The sequence below is a fragment of the Ambystoma mexicanum genome, chromosome 4q, assembly GCF_040938575.1.
Source record: "Ambystoma mexicanum isolate Mex_15411 chromosome 4q, UKY_AmexF1_1, whole genome shotgun sequence".
NCBI lineage: Eukaryota > Metazoa > Chordata > Amphibia > Caudata > Ambystomatidae > Ambystoma > Ambystoma mexicanum.
The window spans coordinates 398,016,992-398,043,730 of NC_090928.1; the positions used below are offsets into that span (position 1 = coordinate 398,016,992).

The 26,739-nt window shown below is 43.6% G+C and overlaps 1 protein-coding gene across 1 annotated transcript in view; it reads left to right on the forward strand.

Annotated features, from left to right (window-relative positions):
• RYR2 (ryanodine receptor 2) overlaps window positions 1–26,739 on the forward strand; it is a 3,854,281-nt gene that overhangs the window by 3,559,770 nt on the left and 267,772 nt on the right. The window contains exon 97 of the mRNA XM_069607971.1: window positions 2,584–2,717. Within this exon, the coding sequence (XP_069464072.1) occupies window positions 2,584–2,717 (134 nt within the window). The remainder of the gene's footprint in view (window positions 1–2,583; window positions 2,718–26,739) is intronic.

The window sequence follows — 26,739 nt, forward strand, 5'->3', positions numbered from 1 at the left end:
CTCCCTCTCCCGTTCCTGATTTTGCTTTTCCTTAAAGGGGCAGGTGCCCTTTGCTACGTAACAGGCATAAAAAGAGATGATCAGGGGGCCAGAACAGAGCCTTGTGGAGCCTTAGGGGAACAACATGAGAAAGAAGGCGAGTAGGGGAGGAGTGCCCAAACCACGACACCGAATAGGAATGTTTAGAAATATAAGAACGAAACCAGTTAAGGACAGAGAAGCGGAAACCGAGGTGACTGAGAGAAGAAAGAAGACTGACTTTGGCATCTCACTTTATTAGTTTGGACTAAGTCTAGAATATTGCATTAGAGTACAGGTAGGGAGAAATGGCATATGAGGAGGGATACACAGCTTGTAGCATTTTTTGGATTATGTGCCCACCCATTGACTGCCCATTGCCATGCTAATCCCTATCACCATTCCCAACCAGTTCTTGAACCCCACCCCCCAAAACAGCTCCTCACAGGAACTCTTTGAACTCTCTTTAATTAAGCCTTACCATCATACTTTGCACTCAAAGGGCCTGCTAGTGTTTTTTCAAAGCAGTCTTCTGAGATTTACAAGCTTTATTTGTAGCTGTAAACCTGCTACTGGTCTAATAAAAATATCTTAACCAGGTCTGCCTTCAGCCCTCGATCTATAAGTATTCTGCTTGTCCTTCACTGAAGTCCTGTTTAAAACAAGCATTGGCAAAGCCAGCAGTTTTGGCTTGTGCATTAGTGTTAGGCATTTGCCATGCACTGCTATTAGATGCCCAGGTACTCGCACCATTTTGCACACCAGCTACCGTCAATGGGCAGGTAATACCACTTCAGATGAGCCTGGGTAGTGCCTTTCCCATGCCTACACAAACGTCCAAACTGTTAGCATTGCCAATGCTCGTTTTTCTTTGTATTTCCCAATGACCGTCTCTTGTCTGCAGTTTCGTCTCTTCGGTTGACATGTCAAAACGCACATTTAAGTAAAATAAGACAGTACATTCTTATTCATAGGAAACACTGCTTAAGTTACTGTGGTTAGACCAGCAAATGCTTCAAAGTTTAAATGCTTTTTCAGCACATTTTCCATTACTTTATTGAAATTTCGTCAAACGGTTGTTTTGTGCCTGTGGTTCTCTTGTCGCTTTTGCAACATGGGATTAAACATGTGCAACCACACTGATCATTTACACTTTTCATGGGAAAGACCTTTGTGTCCACACACGGGAAGGAATCCCTGAGCAGAGAACATGAACGCTTGAACCTTCTGAATAAGGTATACTTTTGCACACACAAGCAGCCATTGTTTCAGGGGCCATTCACAGCAGCCACCGCCCCTATTCTACCTGTAGTAAAAGTCCTACGTGGCATGTATACAACAACTGCTTAATTTAGAGAAAAGCATGTACTTTTGAGAAATTGCTTCTAGTAGGCCTTCAGAAAGTGCAAAGTCTGGATGCCCTTGGCCTGTGTCAGACTAACTCACTCTGACATACACTCTTCATTAGAGCTCATAAACCTTGTATATATTCGTATCTGAATCACATCTGGAAACATTTTACCACATAGAACAATCTAAGTGTTTATGAATTTAATAGAGATGCCCATGTTGCAGAACTTGGATAAACAAGTAGGTAACTTTTCCTTCTTCACCTGAATATATGAATTCCTGCATTAGCAGTTACTTTTTCATTTTTCGGTTGCCCAATCCAAAATCCATTGCTGATGTTTGATTCGATCCACTTCTTGTAGCCTCACATCAAGGTTATGTTACTCACAGGCCTAGAGTAACACAATAGGGTTTAACATGCTTCCTGAAGGTTTCAAAGTAACAATGTTTCACTTACATCAAATCATCTGAATGTGTTGATGCGCCATTGCTCTGACAGCATCATTGTCCTTTTTGCTTTACTCACAGAGTACAGACTGAATGGGATACACGTTTTTCACTTGGGTATTTCCTCACAGTTGATCCCCAAGTTTGCAAGGGTGCAGAATTAAGGTCTCTAAGCTGTCGCTGGGACTTAGGGACTAAGGGATCAAGTTCCCCAGTGGCCTTCACAGCTTGCTTTGTCTAGCTTGTCCTGAGCAATATATCTGTTGTAATGGCCTACACTTCTACACTGATGATTTCTGGTAGAAAACCCAATTCATCATATTAAAGATTTTAATTATAATATGCAACATGGTCAGCCACACCTCACCCATGCACACTTTTCGTAAGTATGCATCATACAACAATGTATGCATTTCTGCTCAGTTTATTTGTTGGCTTCAAACCTAGTCAGAAGAAGGTGGCCTTGTTTTTCAAAATTTCAACATAAAGTTATCTTTGCAGTATTATATCATTATATTTCTTTCATAACACGATTAATACGAACCTGCATTGCGCTGCCTTGCCTTGCTTCCAAGACACAAACATTGCCTCCTTTCCTTTTTTTAAATAGCAATATTTTGATAAGATAGTCTTCCGGTCTATTTAGCAATGTTTTGTTAATGTGGTTTCATCATCAATATTCATAGTGCTATAAGATCTGTGTTCATTTGTGGAAGACGAGAAAGAGCAATGTTGAAGTGAGATAATGGACATTTTGTTCTTTTATAGGTGATGGATAAATATGGTGAGTTCTATGGTAGAGACAGAATCAGTGAATTGCTGGGTATGGACAAAGCAGCCCTAGACTTTAGTGATGCCCGGGACAAGAAAAAACCAAAGAAGGACAGTTCTCTCTCAGCTGTGTGAGTATAAACTAATTTTAAGAAAAATGTAAACTTCAGCTAAATGATTACATACTTGGACTTAATTTAGAGAACATTGTTTAGCCTGTTTACAGCTGTAAAGTTCCTCTCTTCCATTTAAACATCAATACATAGCTTAAGAACAATCAGTAACTTAACATTGTGTGTGGGGAATGAAACATAGGTTATTGTGCATGATTTTAATTGTATATTAATCATATTATGATATGAATATTCTTGAAGCCACATAGTTATGTTAAACCACTTCCCACTACACCATATCTACCGAAGTATGACTGTGAATTTGCCTGATATTTAAGTTAAGAATAGGACTCATCGTCTGGGAGCATTTGGATAAGCAATTCTTCAGATCCATTGATTAAGCCAGAGATAACATATGGTGGCATGGTATGCTACTGAAACAAATTAGCCAACGTTTAAGACATTCAGTTATATTTCATGATTGTTAAAAGGTACACTTTACATTTTCCTGGGTGGCATATTGAGTGGACAAATTGCGATGAACTGGATTGTTATGGTTAATAAAATCACATTATTTACTGTATGTTTTAAATTAATATAGCCTTATAGACCAAGGGAGGAGTAATTATTGAAGGATATGACCCACCACCAAGTTATGTTAGGGAAGGGTCATTATACCAAGTGATAATGACCCCTCCCGAGGTATATATATAGTGCTTTAGCACATAGTGGTACAAGCAAATCATGTTTTGTTGGTTGTGAAGGTAAACATGTTACTTTAACAATGAGTAAGTAAATTGACAAACTCAGTAAATTAAATGTGGTTTTATTCTGTGGCACTATATTAACAAGATTGTCTTCCTAAATTAAGGATTTCAATTGCAAACTTGGTTAAACTGCAGTTGGATTAGCATGAGCTTGCATTAGGGGTTGTGTAACAGTCAACAATGTCTCTTTAAGAAAGTGAAAGCATTTCCCCATGTTTTAACTTTCTATTTGGTATATTAAAGAGAATGTTGCAGTGAAAAAAACAGGTCCTCCTAGAGAGAAGGTGTCTTGTTCAAAGACACCTTGCCTGAAAATTGCATTATTATTTCCCTGACTGGTTTTGAAGTCAAATTGTTAAGAATGCTGTCAATACCAGTAGCCATTGACTGCACTCTGAACATTCTGATTGGCTGAGAGGATGCCAATAACAAGTTCATGTGCTAATGGGTGTTTTATTATGTACCCCTGGTAAGGGACTAGTTCTTTGGAGGACCGCGATTTGCACATATCATTTAGTTATTTTTAATACTAAGACAAGTATGTTTTATTAATGGAGGGTATTCGTTTAATAGGAAACTTTCAAATTAAAGATTTATTAATTCATGACTACTAGAAAGAAGGATTTGCACAGCAATAGATTTCATTGAGGCCATCTAATTTTGAACACAGTCCACTGATCCGTTGTTGGTCATATTGTGCTAAGCTGCATTCAATTTAAGTACTACTTTCATCTGGTTGAGGAACACCAAGGATATTCAAGATTTGAATTTAAATAGCTTTAATGAACAAAATGTTCTATTGTTGAGTCTTCTGTGTTTTGTGAGATGCATGTTTGCGAATAGACCTATTAGCTGCCGGTGTGGCCATCCAGACAATATGTACTTTTTGAGCATGGACAAAGATTGGTTAGAGAAACGGTCACTTGACTGATATGAGATTTTTTTTTGTTGACTTCATTACAAATCATTATTTTGAAAATTAATTTCCTCTCAAAAGTGCATATTACAAAGAAAAAAAACCCTTCTGAAACCAATAGTCGCCGCAAATGGAAAATACTTGGATTCGTATTGATTCACTTTTGTTTATTTTTGTGGGTTTGTTGCCATCAGACATTAGGGATACAATGGACTTGTCAAAAATTGAGAATATTCTGTGGGAAAACGCATGTATTTTGGTAACCATGGGTGTGCTGTCAATTTACGATTGCATAGAACATAATCAAGGTAGAGGCAAGTACACATTTTATGAAGGCCAATTCAGCAGCTTTATTTATCTATTATTTCGTTTTTTGTATACAGGAGGGGACAATGCTCTTTTGATCACATAAGAATGAACACTAGATAGGAAATCAGATTTGACTGGAAGTGGTGTTCTATTTACAGTGGGGTGAGTTTGAGTGACATTATGTCTAGGTTGTGGAGGGGAGTAAATGAAACTGTCCCGGGGATAATACACAGACCTACGAGGACTTACAAAGATTAAGGGCAATAAACATTAGACATTTTTAAGTGGAGGGTAGGCAGTACAGCCAGCTGTGTTAGGGCTGTGGCCATGATAAATGAAGTGCTAGAGTGGAGGCACAGAAAGTGAGTTACAGAGGCAGGTTAAAGGCAAGGGAAAAATATCAACTAGTAGGCAGACAAGAGTAAGTTAAGAGAGTGACTCAGAACCGGTGAGGTAGGCTTTTAGTTTGGTTTTGAATAAATCCGCGTGGACTGTTTCTTAGATGTCTGCAGGATGAGGATTCCATGCAACTGGAACAAGAAGAGAGAAAGAGCAGAATCAAGAGGAAGAACAGGGAGGCCGAGGTGCCAAATGGTAGTCGGGGAGGCAGAGCAGAGTTTTCAAGATGGTTGGTAGAGTTGGATAGAGGAGGAAAGATATGTCAGTGCCTTACCATGGCTAGATTTGTGAACTAGGAGAAGAATTTTAAATCTGGCTATGTTTTGCATAGTCAGCCATCCTGCCTGGTGATGGTAAGAGGAAGTAGGTGTAAAGTAAGGGAGATCAAAGAGAGTCCTGGTAGCGAAATTATTTATCTTGTCAAGAGGACAGAAAGCATAGTTTGGGATACCAAAGAGGATGCTGAAACAGTAGTCCAGTTTAGTGAAGACAAGAGTGGTTAAGAGATGCTTGGTGTCGTTGAAAGGAAGGAGGAGCCTGATGTTCCTCCTATTTTATTCTGGTCATTGTGTGGGCATGGTACTCTAATGGGCTTCCCTCTCTTGTCTCCCATGTGCATCCCACCTCCCAGGTGTCTCAGCTAGCGATCAGTAACATCTACTATCTACTACAAGCTGTCGGTGAGCACCTAAAGGCAAAAGCCTTATTTATCTTTCTCTAGCAAAGAGAGTTTCTATGCTTGCCTAAACCAAACTGGTCTATCAGTGGGACAGGCTAGTTTTCTTGTGATTGTAACCGATGAGGGAAAGGATAGAGAGGGTGCATGCATTAGAGAATTGTCCAAGATGTCCCACTACTCCTTCCCTTGCTCAGGAATATGGTGCCCTGCTCATCCTCCAGGGATATGATGCCCTGCTGAGTCCACCAAGGATTTGGTGCCATGCTTACCAACCATCCTTAGGGATAGGGTGCCCTCGTCACCATCCAGGGATAAGGTACCCTGCTCATCATCCACGGATTAGGTGCCCTGCTTGTCCTTCTCGTCTATCTACAGCTCTGTGCCCTAATCTTGCCACACACTCTCCACCTATCTCTTCTACCACCCCTCTCCTAATTCACTCTGCCCTCATCACTCCTTCCACTATCTCCTTGAACTCCCTCCACCTACCATACACTCTTATCACTCACTCTCGTTCCCCATGCATTTTCACTCACTCACCGTTTACACATACCTCTCACACTACACTACACACAACTGGTACCACAATCAACACCTCACCTAAACTCTGCTCCTCATCTGCTGCCAACCCTTCAATACTCTGCTCCTCCATCTGTCCTCCGCCTGGTACTTTGGTTCACCTCCACACCTGTCCTTACTCCTACAACCTTTACTCTGCCTCTCATTCTGTTTTCTTTTATACAGCGGTCCTGTCGGTCCACCCCTCTTCGCCCCCCTCAAACCTCCCCGCCATTGGTTTCAGTGCTCACCTGACTCTAAATGCCATCCTGTGCCCATCTTTTCCCAGGGCCTGGGACACACAGGTGAGAGGAATGAGAAAAAACACTTTTCCTGGCCCCCTTTTCAATCTCTATTGGCAGGGTAGCAGCCAGACACTCATCCCGCTCATTTTCCTTGTGATTTCCCTTTTGTGCTGGTGGTTCTGGTCTAAACATTATTTTTGGGGAGGATGTATGTGTTTCTTCTGCTCCCCTGCAGTCTCTCCTCACTCCCAGTTAATTTTCTGCTGCCCCACCTTTCACCTGAAGTCGGTCTGACTTTGAGAGGTCAGGTGTTGTCAAATCACTATTTAATAACATTAATGACAAGAATTCCAGTCCATTCCATGTCTGTTCTTGATTCCCTTCATCTGGCTCCAGCCCCAGTTTTCTAGATGCACTATGGGAGCTATTTCCCTGAAAGAGAAAAGAGAGAACACTGGTGAGGAAACTGGTTTGGAAGTATTGTGTGACAATGTATAGTACCATTGTCAACATGCATGGCACATGATGGGATTTCAGGGATTGGGACCCCCTAACGTCTTCACCTCACTTCTTGGAGGGGTCCCCTTTCCCCCCTGACAGGGCCATGACTCTGACTCTTTCACAAAAAGTTTCTCTACAGCGTTGATGTTTTTCTTGCATGGACAGAAAAAGAATGATTTTTAAGTGAATAGAAGTGGACCTGATCTTCAGGAGAACCGAAAGGAGCATTGTATTGCTTTGATGATCATAGTCCTCCCTCATTCAGATATACTTTTGACTTGATCAGTGGTTTGATTCTGAAGAGAAAGATCATACAGTTGAGATTTTTTGTTGCCTTTGCCTTAGAATTCATATTTAGATGAAAAATGTCTTTATGGTTTTTATGGTGTCCTTGGAAGAAGTAGCGTGTTTATACATGGAGTCCTCCAACATGCAAGTGTGTGGTTTCCGCAGTACTGTTTAAATAAAACTTGCTGCCCTTAAGCATTTATCCATAATAAGCTGAGCATTAAACACACATCAACATTTCACCAAGAGGAATTACAAAATCATGCTTGTTTTGAAAAATGTGCTTGGTGTACAATGCTCCCTGTGGGACATAAAATATAAGTACATTTTTTTGGCATATTAAATACATTCTTATTTTTAGGCACATTAACAGAGTTTAATATTGTCTGTTGGGACAGAGCCAGTACGCTTGCTTTGGGAAGAGGAGCACTCAAATCCTTCCCAGTCGGGAGTGGAAGGCCTACCAGAGAGATATCCAGAGCCAGTCCTTCCTACCACTGAGATGGACACTAGTCCAAGTGGGGAAGGGAAATTTGAAAGTCTTTTTCTGAGAAGTCCACCTTTTGTATCATGCCATACCCACTCACAAGATGCTTGCCAGTGTTTTTGTGTGTGTTCTAGTGATCAACATGGCAGAGAAAGAAAACAAACAAAAACAGCAGAATAAGAACCTGTGTCCTGCGCCAACACGCCATCTGCAAGAGGCTGCGACCTAACCCCCAGACATTAGCACCCCAGTCCTCCGTGAACCCTCTCTCGCAGGAAAGGAGCAGCTTAGAAGGGCACAGCAACTACTGCATGGGCTGAACAAAGAAGGCATGCAGTGATCCTGAGTAACAGCATCAAGCATGCACAGCTGCCACCAAGAACCCTAGACCACCAGGAACTTTATTGAGGGACCCAAACCCTCTCAACATGGGGCACACCTTAGGGGGACCAGGAACATGGGCCCCTAACACGAATGAGTACCTTCAACTTCCTGGACCACTATTGCTTTTCTTTGGCATTCACAGAGTAATTCAGCAGGGCTTAGACCGCTACTTGTAAACTTGGTTGCTATCAACACGTCCTGGATGGAGAAGATGGGGCCAGATTGGCCAGGGACAGAGAGCCAATCAAGAGAGGGGCAGGAGGATAAAAGGAGACCACAGGAAGTATGATGTGGGGGTTATTCTGGTAACGTCCGATGAGGAGGCCATGGAACACCAAGACAACGTCATGATGGAGGAAGGAGCAGTGGAGTGTGGAGGCAATTTCTGGACAGGATGAGGTATTGGCTAGTGAGTAAAAGTGGTATTGCATTGGGAGTGTGCGTGAAAGTGTAGCAAGTGCGGTATGTTGAAGGAGAGTAGGGAATAAATGTGAAGTGAGCATGTGAGAAAAAGGGGTGCCTGAGTTAGTGGTGGGCGGAGTGTAGTGGTGTTTCAGAGGGAGGAGTGGTAATGCAGAGGAAGCAGTAGTAATGCGTATGGAGCAGTAGTATTGTGGAGGGAGTAGTAGTAGTGTGGAGGGAGTAGTAGTAGTGAGGAGGGAGAATTAGCAAGTTGGCAGGTGTACTAGTGTGGAGGAGGCAGTAATATTAAGAATGGAGGGAGGAATAATATCAAGGGTGAAGGCAAGGCAAAGAGAGGTAGAGGAGAGAGTTGTCATGAAAGGAGAATAATGTTAAGGACTTCAATCAGGCACACACCCACGTCTCGCCTCGCATGTAATACGCAATGAAATACTTATTGATTTGTGTCTATAAGTTCAATATTCTGAATGATATACCAGTCATATCACACCCATCTCAAAATACCCCAAGGTCACAGTGGACCAGGAATCAGGCTAGTTTGTAAAGGTAAATATTTATTTATTTAATATTCAAATCACACATATATATATTGGGGCAGCAATCACCAAGTGGTGACAATACAATTCAGAATATAAGTAAAGCAATTGAATTCACTTATAATAATGCAGAATATAAAACACAGGAAAAAGAACGGTTTTGGTTTGTGGACGGATAACTTTTAGGTTACTATCCCCCCTACAAGGTTCTGTACAGGTACAAATGAGCAATCCTAGTCAGATGCAAGTAATCAGCAGGTATTCAGGAATGAAAGACAATGTTTATAGTTTAAATGCAATGTTCCCTCCCCAAACAAGAGAGAAAACCGTTTTTGGAAATGGACACTTTTAAACTGACAGGTGAAAATGGCTTTATAAAACAATGCAAAAGGGTGCAAAATGCTTAAATGGTTCAAAATTCTTAGGAAAGCAACACTAAATAGGTCCTAAAAAACATGAGCTACCATATAAACAGTACATACTTTAGATCAGGATGGGATTTGAAGAAACACTTTGAATGGGAAAAGTCACGTGTAAACACTTTGAAAACTGCAAATTCGCTGCAGACTTTTACTATGCGATTTTTGATATAATACACTGTTCTGCAATGTTGCCGATGTAGCCAAGGGTCTTGGGTATTAGTGAGAGTTGAAATTTCGTTTCCATCTATAAAATTGAAGAAGTTATGGAGGTTTTAGTGAGAGGCGTTTTTGAAAAATAGGTGCGAAAATGAAAACAGAAATTTGGTTTTGAAAATGACAGATTACTTTGATTATACTACATTTATGACTATGAAAAAGAGAATGCCAACCGGAAATCTTCAGTTACGTGGCCAGCGTAACCCTTCACGTGGTGGATATTCTAAAATGAGCGCAAGAATGGTTCTGACAATACTTGGGTTCTGAATTTAAAGATGGGATGGGATGGGTTGAGATTGGGATGAGACAATGCAAATATGCTATGCGTCACTGTTCTTCCTATTAATACTTACAGTCCTTTGTAATTAAAATTGGACCATCAGGGTTCTGGTCATTAGATCAGTTCAGGTCTACCGGCAGCAGGGCACCTCTGACGGGATTGGATCAGCAGATCGTTTCTGGTCAATTTTGGACTGCACCTCAGACTGGATTTGGATGGGCCCTTGGTCACTGGACACAGTAGATAGCAGGATGCAAGTTTCAGTGGAAATCCTTAATGGTAGCAAGCCAGACTAAATCAGAATTAAATCCCTTAAGTTTTTGGAATGATTGAATTTGGATCTAGCTAGAAAGAGTTCAGCAATGCTAATGTCTGGATTCTGCAAAACGTTTGGAGTCAGCTGCAAGATGAAGAGTTCTGGACAAGATGAAGAAGTCAGGAACAAGACGCTGTCCGGAAATCTGGATGTGTTCTGGAAGCAGTGTGTGTCTATGTGTCGTGGAGCTCCTATATTTATCCATCACAAAGTTTATGGTGTGGGCAGAATTTCAAAACACACTCCCTCGGCTGTGAGGGGCCACAGGCACTTGCCTTGTTTTGGTTGGCAGTCAGAACAGAGCTGTCATCTTTACAATGGGATTTAGGAACTCCCACATTGATATTGATCAAAATTAAACTTTTGCACAAATGTACATTTCTAAAATGATGTCACCTAATAAAATCGGACATATACATGGCATATTTGATGGTTATATTTACATTCAATCCCCATCTCTGTGTGAGCTGTCTTTCTCATTCTATAGAATTTTATAAATTTTAATCACAACAGTTTGGATTAATACTTTCTAATTCGGTACATCTCTGGGCGCTTATCACTGGATCATGTATACACAATCTTAGGCTTGCAACATTAATAGCTCTGCTACAATGATGGTTTTTCCGTAACTTTGGTTCCTTAAGTGGTACAGAGTTCATCATCAATGTCTTCAAAGCAAAAGCCTGAACTTAGGTTAATAGCTACCAATTTTCAGATTTATCCTTCTTTAGGTTGCACAGTTAGAGTTTCAAACTTGACCACAAATACATATTTAAACACCAGAGTTTCTGTGAACAGAGTTTTTTTTCTCTCCTTTCAACAAACAGCTGTCTGATCCCTTTGATCAGGGTGGGGTGTAGAGGGAAGCATCCTGCCCTTCCCCAGCAGAGGTCAGTGTTCAGCCTGTCCTTTGTTCTTGGCTCAGCCAAAAGACAAATGTCTAATGAAGTCTATTGTGCTCCTTGTGGTCAATATGTGGGAACCAATAGAGCTTCCTGTATCAAGGGAGTGCCAACTGAAGTGTCAAACTTTCCCAGGTCAGGCACTGTCCAATCAGAATTAAGCAGTTACTTCCACTGGGTTTAACAGATATAAAATGAACAGAGTTTATAATGGATTTTGACATTTTAAAGGAATTAAGCCCATCACAGAAAAATGCTTTAAACAGGTGAATTTTGCACTTCTTCAGGAAAAAGAAACACTTTTAAACTGGGTTTGACATCTAGTTTTCTTATGCAGCTGTCAGGCACTGAGGCCTGGATTCCTCTAACTGCACTGGAGAATTTGTGATTTCAGCCCACATTTCATTTCAATAGCTCACTGTGAAAATGACTGAAATTAGCGCCAAAACAGCACTTTGAAGGTTGCAATGGATTAAGAAAACTGGATTTTAAAAGTATTTTCAGATTTTAGCCCACTTCTGTGGCATTGCTTCATGTGGCGGGTGACATTCAGTGATTCCTGTTTTTACACCAACTTTGACTTTGTGTGGCAGGGTGTGCAGCCTTTTGTGATAGTGAACCATGTGCAGTTTTGCAGATTTGGCACGCACAGGGGTTAGTGCCTCCATTTTTGGCAGTTTCTTTCCCCCATTGGCAAAGGGTGCAGTGGCATGGGTAAAAATATTCCACAACACCTACTCGGGCAGAGTGTCTGCAGGGCACATATACCATCCCAATTAGATCACTTACAGCAAAGGGAAAGCTAGGAAGTGTCTGAGGGAGGTTAGTGAGATAAGGCCCAGGGCCTTTAGGTTAACATCTCACTACCTTTAGCTCTTTATCATACTGACAGTGAAACAATCACTATATACTAACCATGAGGCTAAGATTGTCTCCGTGAGGGAGGAGGTGTGTTCAGATAAGCAAGAAAGGGAAAACCCTAGGGCACATAGATATTTCATTGCCTCCGACATTTGAAGCCTTTATTGTGCCATCTGTGACACTTTGTATTTGAATGTTTCTGCACCGATTGCTGATTTGCAAAAGACGAGATGCAATATTTGGTGTTTTGCACATTTTCTGTATACATATATTTTATTTCAATTGCGTATTTGCACACTCCTTTATACTGATTGCCTTTTTATATTGAAGACATGTTACAGGACAGCAGACAGTTTCTCAAAGGCATTCATTCTCATTCCACTATTGGGTATTGGAAGCCAGTACAACAACTTTCTCGTTGATCGCTCCGGTGTTGAGGCAGAGGCATAGACAGGGTAGGGCCTGAGCGGGCAAGGCTCATCCAAATCTGGGAATGCCCACTCAGCAGCGCTGTGTGGGGATTCACAGATGTTAATGTTACTGTGGTGGGCCCAACTACATTACCTTCAGGCCCCACTTGTTAGACAATCATGGGTTCTCCGCTTTGCAACACCCATATGCCCATAATGGCATCCTCACCACAATGTCCTCTTGCAATTGGTCTTCTTCTTCCCCACCTGCTGATCTTCAAAAAGGCATAATGTATCCATTAGAAAAACGGATTAATTACTGTTGGTAATGTTTTTTTCTGGTGTATACATTATTTTCTTCCACAGATTCCTCATTCCCCTCCTGCCTTCCCTTCCAAATTGAACTCCTCCAATGTGAAATTTTGCAGTGACAGAAACTTTGCTACAGATAATTGGCAGAACTGGGGTAAAATGGTGCCGGCAGCCCCAAATATATATGTATGTGATGTCATCGCGCCTTAAGATGGCACTAAGGAAATTACTAAACTGACCTCAGAGATGTGCGGTGCCACCTGATGGCTGAAGTAACATTTTTACAGATTCCAGAGTTGATTTCATCACAGAAATATTTCAAAGAATGAGGAATTTGTGTGTGTAATGAACACGTCAAATGGATTCCTTCCATCCACAAACTCCTCATCTGACATTCTGTGTCCAGCACAGATGATCTTCAGGAAGTTTCCCACCACCAGTGGGTGCAGCAGGGCACTGTGTCGGCTCTGCTTAACACCTCTAAGCTCCCCGCGCCGACCATGATGTTGGGGTTAGTATATATTGATGCACATTGCAATATGACCATATTTCTTTTTTCTGCACAATCTGTTTGCTTCAGGAACACTGCTGCCCTGAGAATTTGCTAATCCTGCAAAGGGCCAAGAGTTCAATCTTTGCGTAAACTGCGGCCAACAATTGTCAGTTACCGACACCCACAGGCCTCTCTTTACAATATTAGAGAGAAACGCAAACCCCTGCCACGTTGGGTTGGTTGTGTTTGGTTGTCTTGTTGAAAATATTGAGTTTCCCTGCCTGCTCACAGGGAACCGTAGGAAATTCCCCCGGTCTGGCCCTAGTTGCATTCCTCCCCTCTGTGAAGGGCACATGTGTACTGGTGCTGATGGTCAACACAGTAGCCATCCACTACCTCAAAAAGCAAGTTTGTGTGGGGTCCATGCCTCTGTGCAAAGAAGCAATGACAGACTCACACCACAGCCGTTTACTTGACATGACCAATACAAGGGTCAGACAAAGTCAGTCAATTGATCAGAATCACTCACACCTGACAGTCCTTTCCCCACAGGGATAAAAGGTGGAGCACTTTACACCATGCACAAAACATGGGGAAGGGACACCCGGGCTACCGCATTCTGAAATATTATTTGACACTTCATTCTTTTCTTGAAAACTGTCCCACACCCTTTTCTGTATTAGTTGTAAGGTTTGGCAATAGGTTTCTTAGTATAGGCCTTTTTATTTGACTCAGCGCAACTAGGGCTACCTTATTGTTCTTTTAATGGCCGATACTTGCTCCCATTTTAGATTTAGCTTTAGATTAGGTGTTTTTTCCACCCTGCATTCATTGTTCAATAAACACCCTTGAACTGTGATCACTTGTCTGTCTTACTTGTTGCCACCATGAGTTCCTTACATATGGTGTCAGGCGTGGGATGTGAGTCAATTGAAACAAATTTGGGAACCCTACAATTTCAAAAACTTAGTCGGAGAGCCTCTAACCCTTCCATTGCCACCAAGGAATCAATAGGGTTCGATATCTGCAGCAGTAGGGATGCTATTATTCCTCATTGGAAAAGAGGAAAGGTTCCTACAGACTTTGTATGTAGCACCCCAGAGGGGGTATCAAATCAATTAGTCCCAAAGTCTGGCTTAGCCTGGAAGTTCAGAATAGACATCTTAGCAGGCACTATTGACCCCGACTTTTGGAGAGACGTGAAGGTTCTCTTACAAAGTCATGGCAAAGTCCCTTTTGAGGTACGTCAGGGAGACCAAATTGCACAGTGAATTTTGGAGAGAGCCCTGTTCCCTCAATTCAAAGAAAGCAAACCAGATAAAACAGAAAGCGGTAATTTAGGCTTTGGAGAAGCTGATAAATCTCTTACCATAGAAGAAAGGAAAGGAGAAGAACCCACCATCTATCCCGGTCTAGCCTTTGCCCAGCGAAATCATCCAGCTCTCTCTGAAGCTTTTCTACAAGCAATTCCAGAAGAAGGAATAGAAGAGGGAAGTCCCTTTTTCTTCTTAAAACTAGGGTTATTTTACAGAAGAGAAACCTCCCCAGAAGGTTTAATAAAAACCCAGCTAGTGATATCTAAAAGCCATTGAAAGGTTGTGCTAGAAATCGCACATTCCCATCTCACTGGAGTGCATTTGGGCCAATTTAAAACCCAGGCGCATATTAGTGGAAAGTCTTACTGGCCAGGTATCCACGCTGATATAAAATCTTTCATGCAGACATGCGAGATATGTCAGAACACCAGCCCACACATCTCATTACCTGCCCCTCTGAACCCGTTGCCAATCATAGAAGTCCCCTTTTTGCTTGGTTTGGACATAATAGGACCTCTAGAAACATCTAAATTGGGCAACAATTATGTCCTGGTGAACACGGATTATGCAACCACATATCCCGGGGCATTCCCCATGTAAAATAATACCACTCAGCAGATCCTGAAACATCTTCTACCGTACTTCTCCAGGGTCGGTTTTCCCAAGGAAATACTAACAGACCAAGGTTCAAATTTTATGAGTAAGCTTATGGCCAAAGTCAAAGAGAGCTACTCCACATTACCACATTGAAAACTTCTGTGTACCATCCTCAAACTGATGGTCTAGGAGAAAGATTCAATAAGACTTTGAAACTAATTCTATGGAAATTGGTAGACAAGGACGGGAAAGACTGGGGCTGGATGATCCCATGGGCATTATTTACAGTAAGGAAAACCTTGCAAGCTTCCAGCGGTTTCTCTCTCTTTGAGCTACTCTATGGAAGGGAACCGAGAGATGTCCTGGACATGCTCCGGGAAACCTCGGAAGAAAGAGAGGAGGCCCACATTCCAATATCACAAACTGCAACTAGAATGCGAGAACATATGAAGTTAGTTCAAGTCTTAGTTTGTACTCATATGGGGAAGGCATAGAACCAGCAGAAGGCCAGGTATGCTACAAAAGTTAATTTTATGAGTAAGGAAAATACTAACAGACCAAGGATCGAATTTTATGAGTAAGCTTATGGCCAAAGTCAAAGAGAGCTACTCCACATTACCACATTGAAAACTTCTGTGTACCATCCTCAAACTGATGGTCTAGAAGAAAGATTCAATAAGACCTTGAAACTAATTCTATGGAAATTGGTAGACAAGTACGGGAAAGACTGGGGCCAAATGATCCCATGGGCATTATTTACAGTAAGGAAAACCTTGCAAGCTTCCAGCGGTTTCTCTCTCTTTGAGCTACTCTATGGAAGGGAACCGAGAGATGTCCTGGACATGCTCCGGGAAACCTCAGAAGAAAAAGAGGAGGCCCACATTCCAATATCACAAACTGCAACTAGAATGCCGCGAGAACATATGAACTTAGTTTGAGACTTAGTTTGTACTCATATGGGGAAGGCATAGAACCAGCAGAAGGCCAGGTATGATACAAAAGTTAATTTAAGATCATTTTCTATTGGACAGAAAGTACTAGTCCTCTTACCCACATCAGAAAACGAAATCCTCTCCAAGAGGCACGGACCTTATGAGATAATAGAACAAACAGGAATGTGCACGTATAAAGTAGCCTAACCAGACCGAAAACAGAAGGTCCACTTATATCAGATCAACCTCTTAAGAGTGGAAAGAGAACCCGTCAGCCACCCATGCCAAGGTTTTAGCCTGCCTGGTTCCCGAAGACATAGATAACTTTGACTTAATGCCTTCCGCGTTATCTATCCAACAGCAGGAAGATATAAAAGATGTAGTGGTCTCCTTCCCTGATGTATTCTCAGAAAAACCAGGAAGAGTACAAGGTACATACCATTATATTCGAACACCTAGAGGCAAAGTAGTCCATCTAAAACCCTACCATCTACCAGAGGCACGTAAACAGATGGTGATCGAGGAAGTCAACAAAATGTTGAAGGCAAATATCATTGAGCTCCCCTCAAGTCCTTGGTCCTCTCCAATCATGTTGGTCACTAAACCGGACCATTCCTGGAGATTCTGCATAAACATCAGTCAAGTTAATACCATATCAGACTTCAATGTCTATCCCATGCCCAAGATCGATGATCTCATTGATAAGCTTTGAACGGACACCTTTTTATCTACCCTAGATTTAACCAAGGGGTACTGGCAAGTCTCGGTAAACGGGCCAGATAACGGAAGAACTGAGTTTTCAATGTCCCTAGGAGTACTCTAGTATAAGGTCCTCCCTTTTGGCCTTTACAGCCCAATCAGCCGTGGAATATCTAGGCTTTTTCGTAAGGAATGGGAATGTACAACCCTAACATGAAAAGGTAAATGCTTTCTTGGATATGATACGATATGATGGTTTAGATCCAACTCCTAAGACCAAAAGAGACCCTAGAGCTTGCCTTGGTTTAATAGGATATTACCATAGTTGTATCCCTAACTTTTTTGGACAAAACAACCCGGCTGACAGATAAACTTAAAAATGCTGAACCCCAGAAGCTTAATTGGAACGAGGATGACAACGTATGCTAAGACATCTTAAAGCAGACGTTATGCCAAAATCCAATCCTAAAGGTAGTCGACTTCTCAAAGGAGTTTGTGTTTACAGACAGATGCCTCTCTTACTGGGTTAGGAGCAGTCCTGTCCCAAATTTGCGATGGACTCTAACATCCCATACTCTATGCCAGTCGCAAGTTGTTCCCACATGAAGAAAATTACTCTGCGGTAGAACCAGAGGCCCTAGCCACCAAGTGGGCCATTATTCATCTTAGGTACTACCTATTGGGTCGGATGTTTACATTGGTAACAGACCACCCACCCTTAATTTGGATTAGCCAAAGCAAAGAGTCCAGCCCTCGGGTCATGCAATGGTTCCTAGACCTACAACCCTATTGTTTCACAGTGGAACACCGGAAGGGAAAAGAACAGGGAAACGTAGATTTATTTTCCTGGTTCCCCTGTGAAGCAAATGTGGCTACATCGCTTGGAGGAAGGGTATGCAATAAACATGAAGGTGTCTCCCTAGCTATTCCATGGGGATCTGTCATCCAGGTGGCCAGGACATGGCCATCGCTATTGGATCCAGTTCCTGGAGGTGGACCAGTGAGGGAGGATCACCTAGATGTGGGGTCTTGTGGGAGTGGTACACCGATGGGTGAGATGTGGTATCCCCCTCCCATCAACACCTTTTCCCCATCCTCTCACGTAGGACATTGAAAACACTGCCCCCCCCCCTATTCCGACACAAACACTTTCACACAACACGAAAGATGATGTACTCACACCAGAACTGTTTGTTTTTATCAAAGTTTATAATCTTGTTGGGGGCCCAGACCCTTCTCTGGTGGTCGGTGATTTCCTCTTTCCCACTCTGACAAGGAAGATTTCCCCTGATGCGTTCAGTATCTGCATTTGGGTCTCAGACTTTTCTCAAGTTCTTGGTAGGGTCTCTGACCCTTCTGCCACTCTTGTTAAGGTTCCCAACCCTGCTTGTGTTCGTGACAGGGTCCCTGGCCCTTCCCTGATGATTAGTAGTCTTTTTTTCTGCCATTGCTGCTTCTTGGATTTCAATGAGGGTCCCAGACCCTGTTCGTATTCGTGGGCTGGTCCTCGGCCCTTCCCTGATGGTCAGTGGGTTTCTGTATGCTACTGACACAAGGAAGCTAGTGTTAGAAGGAGGACTGACACTGTCTAGACCCAATAACTTATTCAATCTCACTGGGACAAGGGAAAGCTGTTCGAGTGTCTTTCTGACCTGCTCCTGTGTCTCTTCCAGGTCCTCTGTACCTCCCTTTACCCTCTCTGGGCTTTAGGTACATCACTGGGTCTTCCTGAGTCCGGGATCAGCTCTGTCGGTGCTTCTGGCTTATATCTGTGCCAGGATCTGCAGCATGGCGTCTCCCTGCACAGCTCAGCTTACTTGCTTTTCTTGGTCATGAGCTCGGGTCTGCACCAACAACAGACCTGATGGAGAACTCCCACATCTGCGCAACGGCATTCTCTGCGTCTCTCTCCTGCGGTCCACCCGCAGGATAAAAATCTCCAGCGTCGGTGATTAACTGTACCCGCTTCCTCTCATGGCTGCACTTGACTCTGCTGCGGGGCTTGCCACATATGATTGTCCTTTGTTGCTTTTTATACTTTGTATCCAGTATCTCCCTGGCAGATTGCAGGAGTCCTTTGACTCTGTTAGTGATTGAATCCTCATGGCTCGGTGAGCTATCTCGTATCAGTAATAACACAGGCAAAGCCTAAAGTACGAGTAAACACACAGGAGACATAAAGATCATTATTTCCTAGGTTATATTAATACACGGGTCTGCCTTCAATGTAATGGTTTTGAGCATTGGGCAGGGTTAGGAAATGTCGGGGAGTGATGACATTTAATGGGCAGTACCCCAGATGATCGTCCTTATCCCCAGAGTTGCAGTCCCTCCCCATGAGGTCCTCCTGCATTTAAACCACTGATAGGGGGACTAGTCGATAGCGGCCGCACCTCCCTAGCCTCACGGGAAAGGGCTCCCCCTTGGGGAGAGGTGACGACACCTTGTGAATCATCACACAAGGCAGAGGAGTGTTTCTATCAACCGTACCCAGTGTGGGCTCTGAGCTACTATGTAGCTCGGGCGAGGGATGTAAGGAAAGATGACCAACACTTCATAGGTTATACTGGTGTTGGGGTTTGCAGGGCTGTGACTAATGTGGTGACATGGAATACAGAGACTGACCAAGTGTTGCTTATATACTTTATTAAATGAAAAACCAAACCTATCTGTCTTTAATGCTAAGGGGATTTCCCTAAAAGAAACTCAGGTGCTCATCAGGAAGTCTGTGTGAGTTAAAACAAAAAGGCACCGTCCCAGTCAGAAATGCTCCTACACTATCCCTGTCACTACAGCAAACACCATAAAGTCCAGCATCTGTTTAAATCCAGGAAAACACAGGCATTCTCCTGGATTACAAAGCATCAAAACACCTCTTGTGGTGTTTAAAGCAACTGTTTCATAAAGGTTTGGGTTCTCCGTAACCCAACAGAAAATCAAATAGTTACACAAATTTCTTGTGGGGCTAGGAGAATGCCTCCCTCCTCCCAGCTGGTTCCCCAATGTCTTTCACAGTTCTTTACAAGGTTTGTAGTTCCCTTATGGCGGTTTTCACAATCTTTGCGTTTTGCACCTGTCATTTTCTGTCCCCACTGGCTTGATGAAGCCATTCCTGGAGCTGCTCCTGACTTTCCCGTATCACCCTTTTGTGGAATTGACCTCAGAACTTTATCAGAAATGATTTACAATGTTCTCTATTTCTTTGAATTTCAGTTTCAAAGGATTCTCGCTTCTAATGGTTTTCTATTTATCTCGCGGAAGGCAAGGTTAAAATCACGAGCTGAGAAGACGGGACTCTTGGCAGGATTTGGTGTTGGCCAATCAGCAATATGTAACAGATTGATTTCAGACAGTGATTGGTGTTTGGCTCAGTAGGCCAGCCCTGGATGATTCTTGGGTATGCCCTCGAGGACCTCTCTGTCTCTATCAGCAATTGCCCTTCTGAGAACTCTGTTCCTGCTAATGATGCTCCCGAAGACCTGTTGATGGGTTCCTGTTTCTTCAGATTGTACTCTACAAGGTAATCCCTTCAATACGGTTCAAGGTGTGTCTGGTTTCCAGAGCAGTACTGACAGTCTATAATCACAACTGACAAGATGAGTTAGCTTTTTACTTTTCTTAATCTTTGGGTGTGTTCAGCTAACATTTTTTTACACCCTCCTAGTATTACTAATGTCCGCTGAGGCTCTCGTAGATTTCCCTTGGCCCTCTCCCAGACTTTAAAAATTCCTGTTAACTCGTGCTTGGTGTTGGGAGTTTTCACCAGTTCTGCCTGGGTTTTGGTGATGGTCAATCGCCTCTTTCCACACTTGCAATGGCTTGCCTCCTGGGCCCTGTACAGATGACTGTCGGTAAGTGGACCAGGGACTCCACCTTCTTTCCCTGTATAGAACGTCCAGCCACCAACTCTCTGGATACTGTTCCGGTCTGTATAGGTAGCTGTGCGAACGGGTAGGGTTAGCGGTTTTGGTGCAGTTGTTGGACTGCCCAGTCAGGCCACCAGTACCTAATCTCTGTCATTCAATAGGGCTGACTCTCGGTCGACTATTATGACGATTTCCCAAAGTCTTATGATCAATGTACCTTGGGTTAACTGGAGGGTTCTGCCACACCTTCTCTTGCTCAGCTTGACTTCTACCAACCGGCCACCAAGTTTCATCTGTAAAATGTTTGGTGTTCTGCATTCATGCGGGATGCCTACTCTCCTTCATTTCTGCTCTCTCCACGACCAACACCCTGCCAGCCTGCAAGACTGTCTTGCGCGTTCTCTTGATCCACACACTCCACGTCTCTAGCTTGGGCTTCTCAAGCCTGCCTTCAGGTGTTCTCTTGGCTTCTATCTCTCTGGGTTTCGATTTCTTTCTCCACCTCGACTGGTCTCTGTAACTCTCCTCTGTATACTTCCTGGTACCCTTCCTCGTACCCTTCTGCCTTTGTTGTCGGATGCCCTATATTGTAAGGCCCACCCTGACGTAATGTCCATTCCATTGAGTGCAGCTTTTCCAGTACTTTTCCCAGTTGCTTGCATTGTTCTTGAGTGCTTTTTCATCTTTGTACCAAACACATCAGTGTGGTTCGATGTATCACAATAACAGATGGTTTTGGATATTAGATCCATAAGGTTCAGATACTATCGTCAGCCTACCGGGCTGTGGTTTAAGGTGGCTATATCTCCCAATTGTGTCCTTATCCCCAGGAGAGGAATCTCTCTCCATGAGATCCTCCTGCATGTAGCCACGCCTAGGGGGACTATTTATTAGCGGCCTCACCCCCTAGCCTCATGGAGAGGGGTTCTCCATGGGAACAAGTGTTACCATCTGAATGATGTCAGTCACACTAAACAGACCCTCTCAAAGTAGATCATTCTGTTAGTTTTGGCATGCTATAATCTGGCTGGCAGAATGAGTCTGGAGACCTTTAAGAACATATTTTCCAGAGGGCTAGCTGCCATCTCTCCCCTATGCAGGGTGGTTCCTGTCTCGGTCATTTTGCAAGCTGCTATGTGGGCTTCTTTGCAAACATTTGCCAAACGTGACTGCTTGGATTGTGTTAGGAACAGGGCTTCTCTAAGTTGTGGTTCCAAACCCGACCACAGAGTCCACTTTAAGCGCCCCGATGCATGGGGCCTGTACCCATGATGGCAACTGCAGGGACAGTGGCAGGCTCGGGTACACATTGCGCAGACTCGAAGTGTCCAACAAGAGCTCCCGGTTCGCCTCTTCAAAGATGAACCCATCCTATGGGAGCAGCGTCTGATTATCAGATGCACCCCACTGTTTGTTCAGAGGGAACCGCTGAGTGAGTCTTTAAATCCACAGCCACACTCTGGCCCTCATCTCCTGCTTGTAGGTTATTATTATTAAGCGAGGGCAAGCAGGAGATTCAGATATCCCACAGTGAGGTTCCAAGTCCTCTCCTTTCCAAATCCTTGTCTTTCCCAAGTCTAACCACCTCTTATTTAATAGTGCCATTCGTGCATTTGGTACTTTCTCATTAAGACATTAGGTACAACATCCGGTTTTCACAGCGCTCCCTTAAGTGCTTTTCGTAAAAAGCAATACTGTTCCTGTATGGAGGGGAGGGTAAGCCAGGTCTATTTCAATCTAGTAACACATCATTGTTAATAACAGACGGAGAAGGTCACCTCCTGTCCCAACTCAAGACAGTCCACGCCTCTGTTTTCTTCTCACTGTGGACCAGGGGTGGGTGCTTTCCTGTTGCCTTCCTTCATAGTGGGTTCGGGGAAGTACCGCCTTTCTGGTTTATGGCAAATTTCACCCTTCAGCGACAAACTACATCTACGAGATAAGCAGGTACTGATAGATTGCCTTTCAGGGCTTACTTCGGCAGAGAAGTCGTTCAGAGTTTTCTTGTTTAGGTGGTGTCCTCTTGCTATCCTCTCTCCTCCAGATCTACTTACTACTATGGGAGTAGTGTCTATCAGATGAGACATTCCTGGGAGGAAGGAATCCATTAGAAGAGCAAATCGCTCTCAGTAATGTTATTTCTTATGGATGTTCCTCTCACGCACTCCTTACCTCCCTCCCAATTTGCCCCACTTGCTAGATAGATAGTGGAACTTTTCATATATTCTCTTGTCCCTCGACAACAGAGTGCTAGGGAATAGGCAGAACTGACATCATAAGGCCCGACACATCAATATATATACTGGCATAGGCAGAATGTCTGGCGCGGATTGTGTAGCAGCATCGAACGGAGCCGATGCAGAGCCCTGCTCTGCAGCCTGAGGGCAGAAAGGTTTCCAAAGATCAGCTGTACTGGCAATAGAATATCATGCTTGCGGAATCTGTGGGAGGAACATCCATTAGAAGAGCATTACTGAGAGGCACATAATTTGTTCATCCACTTGAATGAACATTACAAAAGGGAAGTACTTGGTTCTTATTGGTCATATGTTTTAGAGTAGTTTTCAAAGGCAGCACTGCGTAGGTAATGTATGGATTTTGATCATGTAATTGATAGGTGTTAATCGTTTTTCTTGTTTTGCATTATATTTTACATTTTCTTTGCATGTTTAATGGAGCAATCGTAAACTATTATACACAGTATGTTTCAAGCGTGACAAGGCCATCTCTCTGGCCGGGTCAAGAAGGGATGGGAACCCCTCTCAGCCTGGGTTGGGAGACCTACCAGGGAGCAACCCAGAGCCAATCCTACTCCTGAAGAGGACAGTGCTAGCTGAGAGGGCCCCAATTCATGTTTTCCCTCTTGTACCAGCATGTTTATGCGCAGTACTCGTTTGCCTCACACCATGCTTCTTAAACAAGCTCCTCGCCAGTTTCTTTGTATTTTTTCTAGATTTAATGTAGATGACATGAGCAAAGGCAAGCAGAGACCGAGCAAGAGCAGCCCTCTGGCGCCACAGGATGCACATGTTATGACCCCAGAGACCTGATCTGACTGAGAGAAACTGCCCAGCATCATTTGCTGCCCGTGTTCCATCATCTAAGGCAAATGAGCAGAGGGGGACCTGCCATTAAATGCCTATGCAGCTGAGAGAGAGCCACACAATGTTCTCCAGAGCTGGCAAGAAACACCCTCAGTCTGCAGCAAGCTCCCTATACCACCAGGGACTAAACAAAGTGACACAGACCGCTGCACAGACTATATAAAGGGGAGTGCAGACCAAGGCCCCTAACACAAATGTGGACATTTTACTCCCATGGCCTTCATCAATATTCGGCGGCTGGGCCAAATGGCGAAAAGGGCAAGGGGTTAACCCACTGTTCAATATCTTTGTTGCTTGTAACACCTTCCGGATGAGGATTACTGGTCAAGATTGGTCAGGGCAAGCGATGCATTGTAGGAAGAGGCTGTGCTATGTAAGGAAGGCAAGGTATCAAACAGTAAGACAGATCACAATTCAAGGGTGTTTATTGAACTTCAATTGGGTTTCAAAAACACCTAGCTAATCCTAAATCTAAAGATGGGTGCAAGCTACGACCATCAAATAATAACGCAGTCCTAGTCGAGTCTGTCAAAATAAAAGGGCCTATACTAATAAACCTATTGCCAATCCTTACTTCTAAATACAAATAGTGTGGGAAACAATGTTATGCAAAATGAAAGTGTTCAAGAAATGACATGTCGGGATATTCAAGCCGTTGGCTTCCCTTCCCCATGTTTTCAGCCTGGGGCAAGGCAGCACACTTGAGCTTAGCACTCTCTGGCTTCTCTAGCACAAGGATGCAGTTCAAAACGTCCACATAAGTGCCATTTGTGCCAAATTTTCATTGCCATTCAAAGTCTCTTATTTCAGCGGGCCTGATGCAACATGACAAAATATTAAAGATTTTCACTTGTACAACTTCTCGGTGATTTACTGTTCTTCCTGTGTCCACCCTCTGCCGGTCTCAGACCCATTTTAACACAAAACCTTCAATTGGTCGCCCTCTGCAGGTCTCAAACCTAATTCATGTACTTTTCCAAACGTTCTCTACTTCATCAAAATCAAAGACTTTTCGACTGTGTGTGGGATTTTGCTTGACCCGTCGCAGGCCCACTTCGAGTCACATATATTCATTCCTTTTCAATTGGTCTCCCTCTCCTGGGCTCAGACCAAATTTATCTATTTTTGTCACTTCTCAGCTGGATACCATACAGAGACCTTCGATTGAGCACCCACGTGGTGCTGGACAACTCTGTTAAAGGTATTGAAGCTTGTTTTAAAGTTCACTCATTAGCAGTTCAACTTCACTTGCGTCTCTTATCAACCGCGTTTTAACAATGTTTCTTCCAGCGCTCGCCATGCAATGTTGCTGCTTGCAACCTTGGCTTCAGCACAGACTGGTCTTGTATCGTTCTCCCCAACTCACCAGCTGTGTTGATTTCACTGTAACAGCTTTGTCCTTGGCGCCAAGGATAGTACCACGGTGGCTGGTGATTCTCCCCGACTTCATTATTGATGCTGGACTGCCCCCGGTATCTCCGACACACAATGCAGGTTTCTACAGCCCGGTTTCCTGGTCTTACACTTTGTATTCTCGAGGTCTGGGGAAAGTAACGGTTCCTTGTCGAAAAGGTCAAGGGAATCTCTCTCCTTACAATCCCCTTCAGTTTTGCCATTTTTCCTCTCTTGCTCTGCTGCCATCTTGAAACTGCTGTTTCCTCGTTTGCTTTGCCACTCTGAGTGTGCTCTCATGCTCTGCTTTTTGTCCGTGTGGGGAAGGGTAATGTAAGTCATGTGTGTGTGTAATGCTCAGTAATTGTCTGACCTCGCCTGACCATGGTATTGGGACACATCAGGTGTACTACTCGGGTGTTAGTCTGTTTTCTCACATAGCGGGGAGTCTGTGAGAAGCTGTTCATGCTGTAAATGGGGGGGGTGTGGGTAGAGTTCCTAAATATCCGACCTGGTATGATGGAGTGAAGGTGTTACAAGGAAGGATATACCGTGTCTCACCATTCGGTGTCCCAGTCCCTGAATACCCCTCACCCAGGTGATCCTCCTGCACTGGTCCACCCCCATGAACTGGATCCAAAAGCGATGGCCGTGTCCTGGCCACCTGGATGACAGATCCGCGGAGACTAGTGAACGAGACACCTTCTGGTTTCTCACAGCATAAACAGGTGAGTTAATGGTTTGTGAGAGGGTAAAGAGTGTGGCTATGAGGAAAATGGTGCGTGAAGTTCTTGTGTGACTGAACGGAGGGTGTTTGAGTAAAAAGGTCGGTAGAGTGGTTGTTGAAGTGTGGAGGAGGAAGATGTAGTGCAGAGAAGGACGTTTTATTTTAAGGGTGGGAGTTGTAGTGCAGGGGAGGGAGTTGCAATGCGGGGGGCCAAGTTGTAGTGCAGAGGAGGGAGTTGTAATGCAGAGGAGGGAGTTGTAGTGCAGAGGATTGAGTTGTAGTGCAGAGGATTGAGTTGTAGTGCAGAGGGGAGGGAGTTGTAGTGTTGAGGAGAGAGTTGGAGTACCAGGAAGGGGGGTAGTAGTGACATCAAAGGGTGTAAGCAACATTTAGAAAGGGTGAGACACATCTGAGGGATAGAGGAGGTAGACATAGGGTGTAGAAAGAGAGAAGCAGGGTGGAGTTGGAAGGAAGAGAGTAGTGAGAAGAGAACACCAGGAAGTGAGAGGAGTACAGGAGTGTGAAAGAAAAGAGACTGAATCGGACCATGGGTCTGTAAGGCATACTCCTATTGCCCTATTAAACCACTAACCTCTGGATAGAGAAGGGACAGTTAGGAAGTCCCTGAGGGAGTTCAGGTAGAGAAGGCATTCTGCCTTTAGATCTTCATAACCCATACAGTAGGGTGGAATCTGCTGTATGT